This window comes from Calonectris borealis, chromosome Z (assembly GCF_964195595.1).
Source record: "Calonectris borealis chromosome Z, bCalBor7.hap1.2, whole genome shotgun sequence".
Taxonomy (NCBI): domain Eukaryota; kingdom Metazoa; phylum Chordata; class Aves; order Procellariiformes; family Procellariidae; genus Calonectris; species Calonectris borealis.
In genome coordinates this window covers 77628924-77649086 of record NC_134352.1, presented here as the reverse complement: position 1 = coordinate 77649086, position 20163 = coordinate 77628924, and the positions used below count along the sequence as shown (strand labels likewise).

General features: G+C 55.0%; 1 protein-coding gene and 1 long non-coding RNA gene across 3 annotated transcripts in view; one reads left to right on the top strand and one right to left on the bottom strand.

Annotated features, from left to right (window-relative positions):
• The window catches only part of LOC142075838 (nucleolar protein 6-like), a 28370-nt gene extending 22893 nt beyond the window's left edge, over window positions 1-5477 (bottom strand). The window contains exons 1-10 of the mRNA XM_075137821.1: window positions 5472-5477; window positions 5159-5365; window positions 4064-4180; window positions 3618-3797; window positions 2818-2986; window positions 1913-2047; window positions 1605-1768; window positions 995-1115; window positions 613-671; window positions 347-448 (exon numbers count right to left, since the gene is read on the bottom strand). Of these exons, the coding sequence (XP_074993922.1) occupies window positions 347-448; window positions 613-671; window positions 995-1115; window positions 1605-1768; window positions 1913-2047; window positions 2818-2986; window positions 3618-3797; window positions 4064-4180; window positions 5159-5365; window positions 5472-5477 (1260 nt within the window). The remainder of the gene's footprint in view (window positions 1-346; window positions 449-612; window positions 672-994; window positions 1116-1604; window positions 1769-1912; window positions 2048-2817; window positions 2987-3617; window positions 3798-4063; window positions 4181-5158; window positions 5366-5471) is intronic.
• Window positions 5478-15749: 10272 nt separating this feature from the next.
• LOC142075702 (uncharacterized) lies at window positions 15750-19823 on the top strand. 2 transcript variants are annotated; one of them, XR_012670995.1, is made up of 4 exons: window positions 15756-16140; window positions 16612-16800; window positions 17072-17690; window positions 18878-19823. It is a non-coding gene; the product is annotated as an uncharacterized LOC142075702 (long non-coding RNA). The 2 variants fall into 2 exon arrangements; XR_012670994.1 differs by having other exon boundaries at window positions 15750-16140; window positions 16612-17690.
• Window positions 19824-20163: the final 340 nt, after the last annotated feature.

Below are 20163 nucleotides of genomic sequence, written 5' to 3'. Positions count from 1 at the left end.
TCACTGCTGGCCAGACAGTCCCTCCTTGATATCCCTGTCATCAAGGTGTTTTTTTTCTGCTCCAAACCAGTTATTTCTGCTAAACTTCTGCTGCTTGGCTTCACCCAAGCCCACAAAGAGGAAAACAACTTTCCTCCATCGTTCAAGCAAGACAAGGTAAGCCAGCACTACATCCAAGTCTTAAAATTCACTTCAGAGCTGGAGATGGATCTTAAAAGCCTAAAGAGCAACACTGAACCCCCTCCCCATGTCCAATGTCCTCCTCCAGGATGTCTAACCTCCCTCTGCCTGCCCCAGCTTGCTCCTAAGACAGCATCTCAAGATGCCATCCCAGCCTGCCCGGTACCTGGTGGTATTTGCTGGCAGTCATATCAGCGCAGAGGTTCACCAGCCCAGAGGGATCCACAAAGACCACTTCAAATGCCTGGTGGAAGTCATCCAGGACAGGCTGGAAGAGCAAACACAGTCCTTAGTGCCATGGGCGCAGCACAGACACCAGGGCACCAGCACCTCGTTGCTGCCTGACGTCGCTGTAACAGGCACATCCCTGCCCAGGCAGCGCTGGCAGCACAGCCAGACACAGGCACGAGCCCCCCGCGGCGGGCTGCTTACCAGGGAGGCATCCGCATCCTTCGCTAGGCTGATCCCCGTCACGCTCAGATCAGTGGTGGCTGTGGGCAGACAGGAAGGAACAAGTCACGCCGCCGTCCACATCTCCCCCACCGTGAGGGTGGTACAGCTACGTGCCACCACCACGGACAGCTGTGGTCTCGCAACATAAACAGTGCTACAACGTAGTGCTGGCCTCCACCACTACCCGCCTCTCTGCGGGCTCCTCCATCCAGCCCTGCTCTGCTGCCTCATCCCCTTCTGTCCATCCCACCCACAGGGTCTCGGAATCAGAGGGAGAAAAGCCACAATTCCCCCTTTTCCCCACTGTGTTCAGGCTTCGTACAGAGACTCTGCTGCCACCAGTCTTTCCCTGGAAACTCACCCAGGAACTGCAGGGTGCTCCTCAGCACCTGGTACCCACTCATCATCTTGACGATCTTGCGTTTCATCAGCAGGTAGGCAACCAGCATGGAGACCAAGAAGCCACTGAAGCACCCCAAGCCCTGTGAAAACAGAGGGAGGGCTGAGTCAACAAGAGCTCAGCGAGGCACCGCAAGCTCCAGAGCCCACCCCACATGACTGCTTCTGGCCTCTGCCATCACCAGCAGGGCAGCTCCCAAGTCCCAGCCCCGTCAGGAAGACATTGAGGCAAAGCCCTGTACAACAAGCAGGGATATGGATCCCCTTGCAACACCTCAAAGTTCTTTGGGAAATGGGATGAATTCTCCTCAAAAAACCAAACCCAAAAACCCACTACATCATTCCAGGGATCTCAAAGAAACACGATTGTCCGGTACACACAGATTCATTGCAATCCACAGGGTAGGATGGAGCTCCCTGAAACCTAACATAGCTCAAATCAGAGTCACAAGCCCACCACACCACCCACCAGGACCAAACCACCATCTTTCCACTCCTAGGAAGGGAGAACAGGCCAAAGGCAGGTTAGCCAGGCGAGCAGAGCCGGCCCTGTCCCCTGGCACAGGACACACCTTGCTGAGCTGCCGCTGGTTTAGCCAAACTTTGAGAAGGGCCAGGCCATCCTTCATGCCTGGGAAGTCGGTGGCTGCGCTAGACAAGAAGTGCAGGTGGGACAGCAGCACCGTGTCACAGAGGATGGAGTTGTTGTAGTGCGGGGTCGGGGGCTCAGTGGTTCCTGTGTGGGGAGACAACAGCATGTTGGACCCAACCACAACCTTTCTGTTCTCAGAAAAGGGCTGCAGCGAACCCACCTCTGGGCACTGGGTGCAGTCTCTGGCTGAACCGAGCAGCCTTGTGTTCCCCCAGCCCCAGGCCCTACCTTCTTTGGGGGTGCTCTGCTCCATGAACCAGGCTGTCCGGACGTTGTTCTTGCTGGGATAGAAGCGGCTGGGTTTGAAGAGACCCGGTGCAGGACAGGCATGGAGTCGGACGGTGACCATCTTCTCATCCTTGCCTGTAAGCACCAGGGGGCAGATGCGCAGGAGAAAGAGACCCAGAGACTAACTTGAGAAAGCAGGGAGCGTCCCCAGCTTCAAGAAAGGAAAAAGCTCCTTCCCAGTAAAGCTCAGCAGCAGTGGAAATCATCTCAGAGCAGAGAGTGACCACATCCCAGAGCCAACAATAACCCTGAAGTCACATTGCTCATGTCCAAGTCCCATTTTCACCCCCACTGGCCAGTCTGGTAGCCCAGCACTCTCCTGCCTGCCCTGGCCTTGCCACGCCACTGCCTGCCCCAGACCCAAACCCGCTATCGCCTGGGGTCTGCCGAAACAAGCGGCACCCAGCAGCCCATGCACCCCACGTCATCTCAGAGAAGAGCCAGGCTGCGCACAGCTGCCTGGGGAAGGCAAGAGGATGGTGGGGAGCAGGGGTGGGGAGAGCAGGGAGGAAGGACAGTGCTAGACACAGACATGTTTTTGTAGGGTCTGCTTTACTCCCTGAAGTACCCACAGGGTGGGCCAGCCAGCAAGGCCAAGGCTGAGGAGCCCAGCCAAGCTGCAGAGGAGGATGGGAGGGGAAAAGACCTTGAGGACTGGGCTCTGCGTGGAGGGGGAGGACAACTGGAAGCATCGAAGCTCCAAAATTTATCACCAATTGGGACAACAGCCCCAGACTGACCCCTCTCCAAAGGGCCTGTTACATGGTACGAGACCACCACCACCACCCTCCACGTAACGCCAGTACCCACTCACAGCCCACACCAGAGCAAGGCTCAAGTGCTACCTTGAGGCCTCAGCAGCAGGATGGGCTTGAGATGGTTGCTGTTCATGTAGGCAAACTTCACGCTGCCGAAGAGCTGCTCCTTGGAGAAGTGCTGGGCGATGTGGGCCAGGTACAGAGCTCTCTTCCTGTGGTAGCGCTGGTTCAGGTTATCTTTGTCCTGGAAGATTTCCTGAGAAGAGAGGGACGGGGCAATCCCACCTCACCTGCCTGCAGAGCCCGGTTCAGCCCGAGGCACTACACCACCCCCCACTCCCCCTGGCCCCACAGGCAGCCCCGTCTCAGACATGCGGCTACAGCCCCAAGGAGCTTCAAGTTGGTCAGGAGCACTACCTTGCTGCTGGCTCACCAGGATCTGGGATCACAGGAGAGAGAGCAGAGCCATGCAGCCAAACAGGGCGTCGCTTCATCTCAAACCCCGTTAGAGCAAGTCTGGGCAGCAAGGGGAGGGAGCTCTAGAGGGGTAACAGCCTGCAAATATCACCCCCCCTGTAACACAGACTTGGGAGATGGGGCAGAAGTGCAATGGGGTACGAAGCTGGACAGCATTTATCTCCCTGGCAATGTGAAAGAGGTTCAGCCCAGGCAGAGAGAAGGAAGATCCTCATGAGGAACTAAAATCAAAACAGCTGAAAGCTCTGATTGAGTGAGCGGTGAGACTGCTGAGAGTCACCACACTGCACGTCCAGACGCCGCAACCTCAGTCAGGAATGGAGAGGACAGGGCAGGGGCCGTGGGGGACAGGAGGGGACGGAGCTCAGCCGGGCCCCAGGCCACTTAGGAGCCGGCATGGCCAGACTCACCCGCGGCATGGTCACCGCCACGTCCACGTTGATCTCCGGTTTAATGCAGGTGCCCAGCAGGTAGCTGCCCACCACCTTCAGCTCAGCCGGGGGCAGGAAGCGGAACCTCCCCTTCACGCCAAACGGCACCTGTAGGAATGGGACCTTCACGCCCTTGGGGAGCCAGGCCTGGTCGGTGAGCTGGGAACAGACAGGACACGTGAAATGCTCTAAGCATCACCAACAGCAGACGTGCAGAGACCAGAACCCCTCTCCCCACACAACTGCAGGCGCCTGCACTCAGGTCTTAAAGATGGAGCATCCCCCTCTTCCCTCCAACATAAAGTAAGGTGATATTTTTTCAGTCCCTAAGGGAGATGCTCCACAGGGACCTCTGCCCATATAGCAACAGCAGAGCCTGCTCCATACAGGGGTCTTGCCACCTCCTCCATCCCTCTGGGACGTACTTCAGTTTCTGGGGTCTCTGGGATGGCGCTCAGCAGGCTGTTAATTTCATGGAGGAAGGCATCAATCTTCTTCTTCTTCGTCTCCTTCAATGTCACCTCCTTCAGAAGCTCTTCGATCTGTTGGGGGGAAGGGGACCACAAAAGGCAGCTGTAACACGGGAATTGTTCCTGCCCTTTACCTTGTCCTCCAGCACCAACCACGAGCCTGGTGAAGAGGGCAGCAGCTGAGCTGGGGAACAACACCCGAGCATCTCCACAAACCTTGCCCAGAGCTGGGAGTCCAGTCAGCCCATAGGCAGAAGGATAACGCAGCTCCTGCCATCTCCTGTGAAGTGCTGGATGGAGATCAACTCCATCCCACCAGCTTCTGTGTGAGGTCCAGCCACAAAAAAACAGTTTCGCTCTCAGAAACGTTTTTTGTACGACAGAGTACCACCTCTAGGAGATGACCTTGCAGACCTCAGAGATCCTGCCACCAAAACCAGCAGATCTTCAGGAGATCAAAGCTGCTCCTCATAAAATCACTAACGTTACAACCGCAAGGAGCCATCTAGTCACCAGCCTGACCTCCCCCTAACACAGATAGTTTGCTCCCAGGACATAAACCAACCCTCTTGTCCCATCCAGAAACTGGTCAAAGGCAGGAGCTGGGTGCACCTGGTGATGTTACTTGCTCACCCCGATAAGCAATAAATCACGGCAACGAGGGATGCAATGGTTGCACTTCCACCGTTCCACAGTTATGTGCTGGAAGGGTTCAATTTTAATGGTGTAAAAGGGGCACAGAGCCTGGTGCGGGTTGATAACAAGAATTACGGTGGACATATCAGTGATACGCTGGGTGCTTTGCAAAGCCTGTGCCTTCTGTCCCTGCCCCGTGCCCAGCTCCTGCACAGGAGCAGCCGCTGCCCGGATTTACCGGGTCAGGAGGGCTCAGGGGCCTGCCAGCGGCCCGGCGTCTGTTCCCCAGGCGACTCCCGTAAAGCTCCGAGTCCGGGATCCCGCTGCTCCCCGGCCTCCCGCCCCCAGCTTAGCCCCCAGAGAGGCTGAGCGCGGCCACCGGCAGCTCCCCGGGCCGGCGGGCCTCCGGCTGACCTGCAGGCGGAGCAGGCTGGAGTGGAAGAGGTCCTCCGTCTCCTTCAGCTGGCTCAGCTCCTCGCTGGTCGGCGGCTTGTAGAGCTCGGCCCGGCTCAGCTTCGCCGGCTGCAGGGCTCCGGCCCCGGCCGGGGCAGCCCTCTTCCCGCTCCGCGCCGCGCCCCTGGCGGGGGGCTCCCGGCCCTGCGCCGCCGCCTCCGGAGAGCCCTGCGAGGAGAACACAGCACGGCTCGCCCCAGAGTCCCGCGGGCCGCGCCGCACGGGCCCTCGGGGCGCCGATCCCCCCTCCCCGGAGCCCCCGCCGCCGCCTCACCGCCATGGCCGCCGCCGCACGCGCCCGCCTGGGCCCTGTCACCGCGTGCAGCGCCACGCGCCCCGCTGGCCGCGGAGCGCCGCTCCCCATTGGCCGCGCTTACCAGCGCAAGGCTCCTATTGGCCGCGCAGGCTACGCCCTGCCTTTCCGCCCCGCCCACGGAGCCGCCCACGGAGCCGAGCGCGCTTGAGCGGGAGGGTGGGGGTGTTTCCTCGCTTTGCGGCAGGTCGTGCTGCCAGCGGAGCTTTTTGCAGCGGTTGCGGGCGTTTGGCGGCAGCGCGGCTCCGGCCCCGCACGGCTGTGGGGAGCGGGTCCTCCTCGGGGCGGGGGTCGCAGCCCCTCGGGCCCATCACGGGGCACGGCCCCAGGGTCGCCCCCTGAGGTGCCCCCGCCTGTCTCAGGCCCCGCAGACCCTCGGCTGGGTCCCGTCCCCCTCCCCCCCCCCGAACCTCTCCCTTGGCTGGGATGGAGCCCGGCGCTGCCTCCGCTGGCTGTCCAGAGCCAGGCGGGCTGTAACCCAAATTCACAAACTTTAACCCATAAAATGCAGTTCTCGGGGCAGGCCGGTGTGGTTTCATGTTCAGGCTGGCCGTGCGTGGGTGCCACGAGCTAGCTCGCCCCACGGGATGAACCCGGCCGGGGGCTGGCATTACCCCACTGGCCAGGGCCAGCCTGCGGCGCCTCTTGGGGACCCCGGCTTAAGCAGCGGCACGTTTTTCACATTGTATCCAAAAGGGACCTTAAAATAGTTGAGGAGGGGAAGATGAAGTATATCGGGTTTTAATATATATACCAGGCTCCAGTTTTCAGTATGGTGTGACTTCGTACTCTAGACATGGGGAGAATTTGGGGCCATTTGGGGTTAGGTGGGTAACCAGGGCGTCAGCTGGGCTCAGATGCCGAAGTCGCAAGCTGCCAGCTGTAAATAAACACGTAGTAAAATAAGCTGCAGTTTGCACAATACACACAATTCTGGCAAAAAAGCTGAACCAGGTCTGGAAAACCATCCCTCTCTGGTTTTAAGCCTCGGGTGGCTCAGCGGCAGAGCTGCATGTGCCTTCTGACGTGAGGATTTTTGAACAACCCTGAGTTACTCGACGTTTTTGAGACACAGTGAAGACAGAGAACAGTTTCCTGCACCCAGAAAAGAGCTTTATTCACCACAGCAGCCAGGCTGCAGGCAGCACGGCCGGATTGATCCCAGGTAGGGCAAGCGCAGAGCTGCCTGTACGCCGCGGAGTCAGGCTCTGGTACTTCATGATTCATCGGGGTGGACATCCCCTACGTGACCTGCAGAGAGCACAAGGCAAAGCCGCGGCAGCCTGACCCGGCTTGGCCAGCTCCCATAGGGGCTGGAACAGGCACGGGGAGCAGGTCTGGGCCAGCGGCAGCCTACGTGCAGATTACCGGAGCAGGAGAAATATCCCCTTTATATATGCCTTTATATATATATATGCCTTTCCAGAAGCAACTCCAAACCCCAGGTCCGACTGGATTCGGGTTGTCAGGGTATTTAAAAGCCCACTCAATGTGTGTCCCTGAACAGGAGGTCACAGATTTGGGACTTAGATAATTTTAGTACTCTTTCCAGCTCTTTGATTGGCTTTTGCATAACTGTAAACACTTTCATTCACTTCTCTGCACCTTGCCATGAAACAGGGACGTTGTGACTCCAGTGGGACTGTCCTTTAGAAGGACTCTGCTCTGGGATAACAAACCCAGCCTGGAGTGTGTCATCTCCACGCCAGGTCCAAATTCTTCTCCCTGAACCCCAGCCACCCTCAGTTCAGGTTTTTTTCCTGCGCTGTGGGAATGCTATAAGCAGGATCTCTTCAAGAGGAAGTGTGTGGGCATGTTAAAACAGAGGATGGAAGATCACATATCCATCCCAAAGGTAAATGTAGGCGTTCAGAGAACTCCCCAGTGAATTGGACTGAGCTCTGTCCCCAACACAGGACCCCTAAGCCAAATCAGCCCACTCTGCTCATGGGCTGTGCTTGCAGAAAACACAAGCAGGTTTGGGAAAAAACAAGCAGGTTTAGGGAAAAATGAGCAGGTTGGGTGTTGGAGGGAAAAAAAACAAGCTGGGTGTTCAGAGGACGTTTGCAGCTGATTTTCTGTCTGCCCTGCAGGTCTTTGCTGCATCTGGCTTGCGACAGGCTCTCACCCTTACTTCTGCTAGGGCAAGCAGAACAACGCCGTGTCCGCTGGTGCCCACGACCGCCCAGCTTTCACCCGGCAGAGCTCGTTTCCGCACGCTGCCGCTGCGCAGCATCTCTGCCTGGGAAATCCCGGTGCCGAGCTCCTGCTTGGGGCCACGCATTGTTTCCGTTCCCAAAAAAGTTTGGCATCACCCTGTGTGTCGCCTGACCTGCCGCCTAGCTGGGCACGGTCGCCAGCGTCATTGCCAAGAGTCCCCGCAAGCCTCACGTCCCCAGTACTTAACAACTTCCATCCAAGAAAACCTGCTGAAAGCAGGGTCTCAGCCTTGTGTCAACCAGGGGACGGGGACTCCTGCAGGGGTGCATTTGGCTCCTGCTTTCCAAGGAAAGTCTTCCGAGAGCCAAGCTGACCCGTTGTTGTGTTTGGGGACCACCTCCTGCACGCAAACGCTTGCGGCAGGGACGCGGGTGACGGCTGTAGGTATGAGATGAGGCTTCTGGTCCCTATTACCGCTCATTGCAGCTCCTGCCCAGTCGCTGCATCACGGCCTCTCTCAGTCTCAGCCACCAGCAGCAGCATCCCCAACCCTCTCCAGAGCATCCCAGGAGAGGGTTTTTGCCCATTGTAACCTCTGAATCGCTTCTTCCTCCATCTCAGCGGCCTGGGTCGGGTCCCGCAGGCTTACCCCTGCCCCTTGAGCTGGGGAGACGAACCCCCTTCATCCATCCACACCTGTGCACACGCTCCCCCGCACTCCCTTGCATCCCAAGGTCGCCTCCAAAATTGACTTCCAGTTAGCGTAGATGTGTAACTCCGGTCCGGTTTTGCAAGTAATTCTTGTGCACTCTGCTGAGTACGAATTACAGCATCAGCTCCTAACTCGAGAGGAATTTATCCTCCGTGTTCCCAAAAGAAACAGCTCCTTGGCCGGAGGAGCTCCCGTTCCTCCCCCTTCCCTCCTGCCCCCAACAGGACCGGGACCCCCTGCACTCCAGCTCTGCTCCTCTCCCCCATTCCCGGTTTCGTTGTGCCCCATCCCCGCTGTGCCGCGCTGCTCCCCGAGATGTGATTCACTGCCCGACACCTCCGGGTGCTGTGGGCATACCTGCAGTGTCGGGCTCCCCTCTGATTTAAGGCGAGGCTAATTACAGCCCTGTGCAGGATTTTTAGGAAGGCTGGGAAAACCTATTTGGTCATCCCCGGCCCCAAGGTCACGTCCCTGCGCTGCTTGAGAGCAACAGGGGAGGAGGGACTCGGTCACTTGGGGAATAAACGGCAGGTCCAGGGCAGGTCGCGGGGGCACCCCATCGTGCAAAGCCCTCAGCATCGCCCCTTAGCCCCTGCCGCCCCCGGGACGGGGTGTAGTGCCCAGCAGGGGGGCAGAAGGGGGCTCAGGGTCTGGACTCGGGGGGCTGGGTAACAGGGCAGCGCCTGGAGCCTCCCTGGCCTCTTGCCACCCCCCAGCACCCTGCACCCCCCCGCTTCCAGGCGAAAGCGCTCACCCCGTAGCCTCCAGGATGGGGCACATGCACACACGTACACATACACACAGATACATGTGCATACATGCATATATGCACATACAAACATATATATACATACAACTGCGCACACACACATGTATACGCCCCACCACACACATATACCTCTAGACACACATGCAAACACATGCATGCTCACACATGTGCACACATAAACACACACATGTAGATACACATACACACACATACACACATATATATGAACACACGCACACACACATATGCACGCACCCCCCCTACACACCCCTACACATACGTATGCACATATACACATTTGCACATATACACATATGCATGCACACATACACATACATATGCACACATACACACACATGCACACACGTATGCATACATATGCGAGCACTTATACACACATATATATGCACACATACACACACATATACACACACATATATATGCATACATATGCGAGCACTTATACACACACATACGTATGCACTCATACACACACATATACACACACATATGCACACAGAAATACACATATACACACACATACATGCACATACACACGAACCTACATACACACACCTACAGGCACATGACTCACGCACACAGAGCCACAGCCAGAAGCTGCCAGCTCTGCTGGAGCCAGGGGGTCCTGGGAACTTGGGGGCACTGGGGGGAGTTTAGGGGAGGCGGGGGGACTGGGGCAGGTTGGCTCCTGGACGTGGCACCCTGGGGCAGCCCGGCAGCCCGGCCAGACCTGCAGCGGGGAGCCGGGCCAGTGACGCCTTTCCCAGAACAGGTTATTTAATAAAGTATTTCAGCACCTAGTGAGTCATTAATTACGCCCCATCCTACAATGCTAATGCTAATAATAACACTAATAATAAAAAAATATTTTACAGCATTCCACACCCCGCACCTGCCCTCACAGGCATCACGCACCTCCCACCATCCCACCTTGCCCAAAGACCCACGGCATGGCCCCAGCCGCCCACCCGCTGCTGGACTCCTGCTTCCAGCCACGCTTCCTCCCCACCACCTGGAAACCCCTGGGGAATCGGAGGAATCCTTCCCCTGACTCCGTCCCCAGGAATCTGGGGTTTCCCAGCCCAGGTGAAGCCATTCCCAGGAGGGTTCTCACCGAGGGTGAGCATCCCCAAACTCTGTGTACCAGCATCTTCTCAGCATGACGCCCCGCAGCTCCTGGTTTCCTAAGAGGCGCAGATGGATGGCAAGCCGGCATCAACGCACCCCTGGGGAAATCCCACATCCACACCAGCTATCCAAACACCACCATCAAAATTCAACTGTGGCATCTTACAAATGACAAAACTCCCCAAATAACATGCATACTTCCTTTAAATCATCTACATGACACTAAAGAAGCCTTGACATAGCCCCTGAGTACTGTCACACAGACAGCCAAGCCACCCAAATACCTGTGTCCTACACAGACAACCCCAAATCCCAGAAGGTCCATGACCACCAACCCCAGGGCAAAAACCACAACCCATCTGTTTGCTCCATGCAAATGGAAATCACGCGTGGGCACACAGGCACACAGCCTGCCGCCCCACACTGGGATGAGTGGGTGTGACAGTCGGTACTCGAAATATCTCCCATGAGATAACAGCACTGGTGGCACCAGCAGGCTGGGGCTGAGTTTTTTCCACTCTCCGTTGGGCTATTTCTGTTTCCATCTGTTCCCTCACTTGGTTCACCCGTGCTGCTGTCCTTTCCCCTGGGACGCAAGGAGGGCCAGGGGTGATGGTGAACCACCAGCGGAGATCGCTGGTGTCCCAAAAAGGGAGAGTTGCGGAAGAAAAAGGGGGTTGCTGCTCCCCACCATCCCTTTATGCTTGGTAAAACAAAAAGCCTGCTGGTGATTTGCAGACATGGTTCCCGTCTTTTTTTTTTCTAGGGGACCCAAGTGCCTTCAGCCTGCCGAAGTCGTTTGCAAACAGGGTGTTAGATCCCAGCCCAGCAACCTCCTGCCCGCAGGCTCGGACCTTTGAACCCGCTGAGCTGGAGTGTGGGGAGGCGCAGGGCTGCCGGGTGCTGCCTTTCCTAGGAGCATCTCTCAAAAACCCGAGCACCTCCAAACCTCAGCCCGCCGCGGCGCTGGTGCCCCCGACCGCACGAGTGCACACCCGCACGCACGCCCGCGTGTGCATACATCCTTGCTCCCTCTGCTCCTGCCCCGGGAATGCCACCGGCATCGTCCGCAGCCAGCAGGAAGGGGCTGCGGTCGGATGGGGCTGTCGAGCAGGTTTAGCCGTCACGTTGACCCTAGCTTGTGCTGCGTCTGCTGTCCCTCCGCACTGCCTCATCCCACCCCGGGGCCTTCCTGGAAACGCCGCTGCTGCGGAAATGCTCCGGTCCCATGGTGGCTGTGGGGAGCTAAACCTCGAGCTAAAACCTCGGCATGTCCCCGGGCTCAGCATAACCCACAGATGTCTCACGCTTCCCCACGGGCAAAGCTAGCTCCTGCCTGGGGCTCTCCCCACCGGACCTTTGCATCCATCTCTAAACCCCCTTGGCCACCCCACGGCCACAGCTGTTTTTTTCCAAGCCCCCCAAAACCTGATCTCAGCAGTAGTGCCTGGAGCGAGGCAGAAAGCCACAGTCCGGCCATGCGAGGACGTGGCACTTCTCGTTGCCTGGCCAATCCCTCCCAGCAGCTTTACCCAGATTTGATGGGGTTTCTTGCTTCTCCTGCGGAGGGGGCGTTCTGTCCCACCCCAGCAGAATCTGCATTTCATTTCTGCATTTCATCCTCCCTTTGGTTTCTAAAATACCTTCAAGTGCTTCAAATTCTCAAGTATTAACACATGATAGAGTCATTTGTAACTCCCAGACAAAAATAAACTGGTACACAGAGTAATGACGCAAGAAGGCACTCCTGTGATGTTTGACTGTCCATGCCAAGTACGGCCATATCGCAGAAACATGTAGCTAATGAGCAATCTTCATGATGGCCAAGAAGTGGGGGACCTCATTAAGGCAAAGAAGATATTTGATAAAGTAGATATTTGTAGCCATTGAAGCTTTAAATAAAAAAAACAAGGGCTTCACTGCCAGCTTGAGGCAGGCACCCAGCACGTTCCTGGCAGCCACCGAAAGAAAAAAAAGTCCTGAGAGAACTGGAGCCCAGTTCCTGGCTCAGACACCGCCAGCTCCTCACCCATGGGATGGGTTCAGAGGGATGCCAAGGTCCCTCCCGGTACTCAGGGACCACCCAGGCAATGCCACGTTGATTAAAACGAGCCTCAACCATCACTCATTGCTTGGATGGATGATGGTTTGTTAAGTCTCACCTGGTTCATGAAGTCTCACTTGTCTGCATGGGGATGGAGCGGCCACTTTGCATCCCCCCGCCAGCGGCAGAGGTGGCTCCGGAGCTTTACAAGGGTAAAGCCGAGGTTCACGGGATGGTACGGCAGCCGGAGCCCTCCTCGGTGGGTTGTGTGTTATACGCTCCGCCTTAGGCAAAAAAAAAAAAGCCTAGAAAGTCAAAAATTCAAAGAGGACTAAACCAATCCATACATAGAGGTCAGGGGCGGAGAGGGAGAGAATGATTTTGACTGTCCAAGGTCAGTGGCTCTGGCAGCTTTATCTCAAAACTGTGGCGACCTGAATTACATGAAGACAACTAATGGGAAGTTGATACGCTTCGTAATGTGCTAGCAGTGGTTTGCCTCCTTTTAAATCACCTACCTATTTGCTTTTTGCATAGATTATTTTGTGTATCTTGTTTTTATTTTCCGGTCGCTTTTGTTTGTTTTCTGCGACAGGCTAGAGAGCGAATTTATCTGATTTCCTGGCTGTTGCTGTGGGCTTTACTCATAGCAACAAGGAGGAGCAACCTTTTTCTTTTTTTTCTGATAGTAAGAAACAACCTGCAGCCTCCAAAAATCACATTGGAGACACTGAGGGAGGGGAAAAGCTCCGCCCTCTTTCCTCTTGCGGTCGTGCCATGTTTTATCAGCGATGGTTGGTTCGCCTTCTCTGTCCCACCAAAGCAGCCCTCGGCAACCTCCCTGCAGCACAATAGTGCTCTGTTTCCCCCCCCAAAAATAAAAACTCAATCTCCAGAGAAGCTTCTGAGACTAGATGTAGTGGAGAGAGCCAGGAACATGCAAATGCAGCCTTTATTTATTCATGGCTTAAACCTCCGAGTGCCAAACCGCCTGGCAATGGGAGTGCTCTCCCTCCCTCCCTTTCAGCCAAACCCAACCCGAGTGGCGCTGGGCAAATGTCAGTGGAAGTGATAATGATGATGATGATGATGATGACTTGATTAATTGAATCCTTCAGGCACACCTGGCTCAGATTTAACAGCTCTTGCCCTTTTTTCATTTGTCCCAGCCCTCCCATCCCAATGACTCTTCAAGACAGGTATGGTCCGTCCTTGTTCACCCGATGGGGAAACTGAGGCAGAGCAGTGGCGAGGTTTGCCAGGGTGCAGGAAAGCTGAGTCAGAGCTGACATGGGCATTTGGGAAACTCCCTCACAGTTCTCCATTTTGCTCTCGCTTCCCATGGAAACGGAGATTATGCAACTGTGCTGTCTGTCTTTCTGCCAGATCCCTCCTCGTTCATGGTTTTTAACCCACGGGGGCAGCTTCAGCCCGAGATGTACGTGTTTCAGAGATGTTTCGTGGAATTAGGCAGCTCAGCTGGGAGGAGGAGAAAGACCAAAGTCCTCCTCCACTGGGAGGAAGATAGCGGGGCATGCTGAACCACATTACTAGCCACCCGAGACTCCACACAAGAGGGTGCTACCAGAAACCACCTTCAAAGCTGTGCCGCTCCAGGAACATCTTACAAAAGTCTTACTCTGTGGGTGCTGAGGCTGTTCTCCTGGGCCTCCTTCTCCACAGAGATGAGTCCTAAGTGTGTGGCCTCACCCCATGGGGTGCTTTGGGGCTGGAAGGACAGAGAGGAGCACCCTGGCTTTGGGCTGGGATGAACGCCTCTTCCCCGGTCCCTACAGCCCCTGCAAGGCTGCTCTGTGAGCCAGAGCTGTCATCTGCTGAGGTCAGAGATGACTTCCCCATCAGCCAAGACCCCTTTGAGGTCTACATGAGGGTCCTTCCACCAAAACAAAAACTGGGCACCAGCTTTGGGGAATCTGGGCAAATCTGCTTTGCTGCCCTTTAGCCTGGTTTGACCTCAAAGGGTAGGAGTTACCTGCCCTTGCTTAGACACCCGGGAGAGACATGCCTCGAGATGAGTCAAGGGAACACGAGGTGAGGCCTCCTGAAGGCGCTGAAGACTGCACAGGGAGCTGAGGCCTTTGTGCTCTCTAATGTCCACGTGGATCCAAAAATCCCAAATGGCCAGAGCTGGGGGTGACAGGCACGCGTGAGACTCCCAGCTGGATGCTCTCGCTTGGATACCCCATCCTGCCCTGCTGTGGCTTACCAAGTCATGAGCAGAAGAAGGCTTCCTTGCCCCCTGGGTGATGACCCTCTGTCCTGAAACAGGCTGGTGACTGCACCCAAGTTTGATGCTGGAGATGAATGACTCTGCTGTCATTTAGGGTTTCCTTTGCCTCCCCTCTGCCTAATGTCGGAGGAAACACAAAGTGACAGATGCCCCAGGCAGCAGGTCTTGCAGTCTGGGTGAGGACAGCGGCAGCACTCAGAGGAGAAAATATGGGCATGGGACAATTTGAAGTCACCTGGGAGGTGTTGGACATCTCGCTTTGGGGCATTTTCCTTTGATTTGTCTTTTAAACGATCTGGGGGGGGTGCACCAAGACTCATGGTGCTTATTATAAAAGGGATGGAGACAAAAGGGAAATAATTTCCAGATGGTCATAAGACCATAAGGTCCACAGGAGGAACAGCTGTTCAGGCTGGGACTTTCTGTCCCCAAAAGACATCCACGGGAAAGGTTATGGTAGAGCCTGTAAAATTACAAGGGGCAGAGTGTGGTTGGATAGGAAAGGACCACTCATCATCATCTCCACCGTGGGGATGAGGGCATCAGAAAAACTAACAGGTGGCAGGATCAAAACAAACCAAAGGAAATGATTCTGCACCCAAACAGGTCATTAGATTGGGCAGCTGTTTGCCACAGGATGTTGCAAATGCTTAAAATTTACTCGGCTTCAAAAATAACTAAACAAATTAATGGGAGAAAAATCTACTGAAGACTGTTAAATGCAAGGACACCTCTGACTCAGGGAGTCTGAGTCACAAAAAAATGTTGGAGGTCGAGAAAATATTCTGGGGAAGTATCACTTGTCCTTACACCCTTCCAAGGGTGGACTTCCACGAAGAGAGGTGCACGGCTAGACGGGCCATGGGGGCCTATTTCTACATTTAAGAATATAGAACCACCCAGCACCGAAATGCGGCGTCAGCCGTGATAAGTTTGTTACTTATCCACTTGCAGGAATCTGCCCCAAGATCTCGCTGCTGTGCCGTGCAAAGCATCTCCTGGAGGCATGGGGCCCGGGGGGGGACACGTGGCACCCAGCAGGTGGGGAAAGGAGATAGCGCCCAGTGGGACCCGTGCAGGCAGGTCCCTGGAGATAGGGCGACGGTGGGGGAATCGCTCGGTGCAGCCCCTTGATAGAGCACCAGCTGCCGGCTCTCGAGCCGAGAAACTGAGCCTGAAGGCCATGAGATAAGGCGAGGGCAGAGGGAAACCAGCCCACGACCTGGCAGTGAGAATTTCCAAATCTTCTTTTTCGTTCCTGTGACGCAGGAAAACAAGATCAAAAAGGAAAATATTCAAAGCAATTAATACATACCCTGAGCAGACACAGCCCAGCCTGGCTGCCCCGGACCCAGCTGCAGGGTCAGGCTCTGAAGTGGGGAGCAGGGCACGGCATGTGCAACGTCTTCATGGTCCTCATGACCAAGATGCCCTGAGAGTTGGACGGTGAAAGCACCAGTAGGAGCTGGATTCAGAGTCATCCCAGCGGACGGTAGCATCTTTCCATCTTTCATCCAAGGATGAGAGCAGCCATGAGTGTCATAGGTTATATATATTCCCACGTTCTGTGTTCTGAGAGCCCCAGATAAAATATTACTTGAATGTTTTTTATTATTTATTAATCATCAGAATATTAAGAGGAAAAGCAGGGTATTTTCATTGTGCTCTTTTATCAAATCCTTCAACAGCTTTCGCAAATTTTCAGACAGCCAGTAGATGTGAAAGAATCCTATTTGTATATATATTTCATATATAATATATGTGAAAGACGTGATGTTGATGAGTGTAAACAAAAAGGAGGGTAGGGCAGCAGAATCAATGGGACAATATTTTCCCATATATGAAAACAAAACCAGAAGAATGCCCTATGATCAAGTCAAGCTGCAGTGGAGATGGCTCTCGAAGGAACAGCTTTATACTGTTAGAGGACAAGATAGGCACGACGTTACTAAACCCTCCCTTCTAATTTCTTTTGCTCATAAGTGATCAGGTAAATGAAAATATGTCTCACTCCAGGGAAAAACTCTCCATTTCTGAAGCTGAGCACGTGTTCTGCTGCCGAGGGAAGGATCTGAGTGCCCTGACAATGCTCACCAGCACTGCACTTAAAGAAAAAAAAGAGAGAAATATATTAAAAATGGATGCTGAGAGAAGAACATGCTTGAGATGGAGAAAAGCTTTTATCCGAGTTGTGTGGCCTTCACGGTATTTTGGCTTCTTCTTTGCAAAGGGAAGGATTTGCTCCCTGTAAGGTTCTCGCTGCTTCCTCCAGTTCCCATTTTGCAGCCCCTGCTCCGTACATTTTCCCAGTGGAGGGAGATGCTTTCAGGCCTCCACTCCATAGGGCTTCCCTGCTTTGCCCCACTCTCTCCCCTCTCACAGAGGGACAGCAGGAAGAGGGAAATAGCTAAAACTTGCCCTTTTTGGTCCTTCCTGCCAGCCAGCAAGTACATTCAGCTTTTTTTTCCTTCCCCAGGGCGAGAGCAAGGAAGGGTCCTTTGATTATGTCAGGGATACGGAGCGCACAGACCGGACGGGACCGAGCTGCAGCCAGCTCACCCAGCTGAACACCTCCCCTGCAGTGCCAGGGGATGCGTCGCCCTCTCCCACCCATTTCCCACCCCGTACCAGAGACAAGAACAGGAGCAATTTAATTTAAAGCACTGTGCAAATGAAGGTCCAGATGCAAAGGTTTTGGGTTGGCTCTTAAACTCCTTCCCTCTTACTCTTCCAGACCCTCGGGACATCCATGCAAAGACAAAACAAACCCATTTGAGATAAAATCCACAGCTGATAGTTTGGGCAGCATCAGAGCCTTCTCCATCTTTAAAATTGGGATATTCCTGCAGCGGGGACTGGCCCTGATGCACACCCAGATGCAAGCGTGCAGCGCGGTGCTGGCTCCCTTTGCGCTCTACCAGCCCTTGTATCAACAGCCAAGGTTCAGAGAAGAGGAATAACCCATCCTAGAGGCCAGGCAGAGGATGCTGAGATGTGCTAGATGGCACAAGGACATGGGATGTGCCAAACCCACCATGCGTTGAGAGCTTCAAGTTGGTGTGGCCAAGGGTTTTCCTGCAGGATGGAGAAGCAGGGTCATTAATGGAAATCTGCTGGCAGGTAAACAAGTCTGGAGGAGACTTACCTGGCCCTGCGGGCAGCTGTAGATGGGGATTGAGATGGTGGCACAGCAAAGCATTGAGGCACAGCACCTATAGGGCACAGCCACCCTCTGCCTCATCCACAGCTCCCCCAGGGACCCTCTCGCAGGGCTGAGCCCTCCAGCCACAGCCACGAAAACCGGGAATGGACGTACTGGGGTTGCCCCAAGGTCTGCAACAGGGTGCCAGCGGAGCAAGGAGGATCAGAGAGGGGTGGCTGGAGGGAACATGGGTGCAGGGGAGCTGGTGGGGCTGAGGAGCAGGTGTTCAACCTCCAGCTGTTGCCTCCTGACCCCTCGTCCCTGCAGGCTGGCGTTGAGGCACCCGTCCCTCCACAGGCCTCCCTTCTCCAGGAGAGCGCGTGAGCACTGCTCTCCCACACGGACAACGCTGGAGGGCTTCAGCCTTGTGAGATCGGACCAGTGGTTTTCTGGTTGTGTTTTCCCAGATCCCTTAGAAGTTCTTCCCAAATTTCCACAGGATGGCAAGCCCTGGGGTAGAGATGACTGCGCTGCTCAGCGCGTTGGGGCCAGGCAGTGAGGCTTCTCCAGACTTGTTCGCCTGTCTGGGAAATTTGCATTAATTACCCTCCTGGTGATTCAGGCTCCTGCGGGAAAGTTCAGCCTCCTCCTCGCCACGCTCGGGCACACAGAGCAGTTTGCAGGGCCGGTACAACGGTCTTCCTTTCTATCCAGCCCAATGCTGCTGAGTAGGGCTTCACACCCACCACAGTCTGGTTTCCAGAGCTCATAGTCTACCTGTGCGCACAGAGGAGTGAGACATTGCATCTGCCACATGAGCCCTGCAAGCATTTTTGCAGAGGAACATCTCATTTTTATAGGAAGCTGGAGGTGGAAGCTCTGAGGGAACATCTCTTGCCCCAACCCTCTCTGGACCTTCTCACCCAAGGGAGTCCATCTGCCGTTCAGCCACCCAAGCCTATTGCCTGGGCCTGGGGCTTGGTGCTTATGCTGCAGTTTGGTTTCCTTTCTCTGAATCTGTTCATATTTGTTGTGGGAAGGGTCATGAAAAGGCCAAATTCAGCCTCGGCAAAAGAAGGTCCAGCTCAACTCACTTGGTCCTCCCTCTGTTTCCTAATGGAAACTCTTCTCTGTGGTCAGTTTTCAAGGCCCTGGGCAGGACATGAGCTGTGCATCTTCAGCTAAGCCTAGCTGGCCGTGCGTTTTAATGGAGCTACTGGCAGAAGATGACTGCATTGCTGCTGGAGATCAGCCCACAGAGACCACCGGAGGTACAGCAGTGAGGGAGAGTGCTCGTAAGCTCAGCTGATAGCGGCTGATAACGCGCTGGAAATGAAAGGTCTCAGCCCAGCACGGATGGTGGTGTTGATGTGCACCCAGTCCTTGAACCAGGAGCGATGTGAGACCCAGAAGAGCCTTCTCCTCCTCCTCGCTCGCCTTCTGCTAAATGCTGTCCCTTCTCACCGTGGCTTCTGCCCAAACACAAGGAGCTGGATACTCTGAAGGTAAAACCAGGGTCTGACGGAGCCACTCAGGAGCCCACCAGGCAGCTGCTCTGTGGGCTCCAGCTCCTTCACCCCGCTGCCAGTGCCTGCCTGACCCAGGTGGCTCATCCCCAGGAATGGGGACAGCCGGGAGTCCCTGCTTGATGGTCACCCACTCTCAAGGGAAGGACAGTCCTGCAGAGCTGACACTGCAGCAGAGGTGAAGATGAAGCACTGGGGATCTCAGCTTAGGCTGGTGCCTCTCCCAGAGCACACCCAGGGTCCTACACCAGTTTATGCCAGTGATGCTGACGGCCACGCCATCTCAGCCACACTGTAATGTTTGAGACAGGGATGTCTGGTGCAGCAAGAATAACCTCAAATGCCAGTCCCCAACACAGAAACTATTGCTGGGACCGAACCATATGGATATCTCGGTTACAACCCCATCAATAAAGTGGGATGTCCTCCAGATTGCTGCTTTGGAGGGTCACTTCACGCTTCAACAGAAATCAGATCAGGAGCCTCTGAGGACCACAGCATGTACCACCGCTGCTGTCTGCAGCCGGAGGACTGTCCCTGTAGCTGGCAGGTTGTACAGGCTCAGATATTTCTGCACGCTGAGCCCAGACCGGGAGGTGTAAGATGACCTGAACAGTCGGTTACACAAACTCTTTGGAAATGCAAACCATTGTCTGACAGGCATAAGGTCACAGCCATCACCCTCCCCAGGCCCTGGAATCACGGCTGAAATAGCATTGTAATGCGCTTATAATTTATTCATCAGCTGAATGAGAGCAACAGCAGGCATTTTGATGGCACTCTTTTATCAAACCCCTGTGATGGACTTCATCCATTTTAAAAGAGCAGACTAGAGTAGGAAGGCAAAAAAAAAAAAAAAGACAACTTTATTCCATTCAAATTTAAACAAGCAGGAAAAAG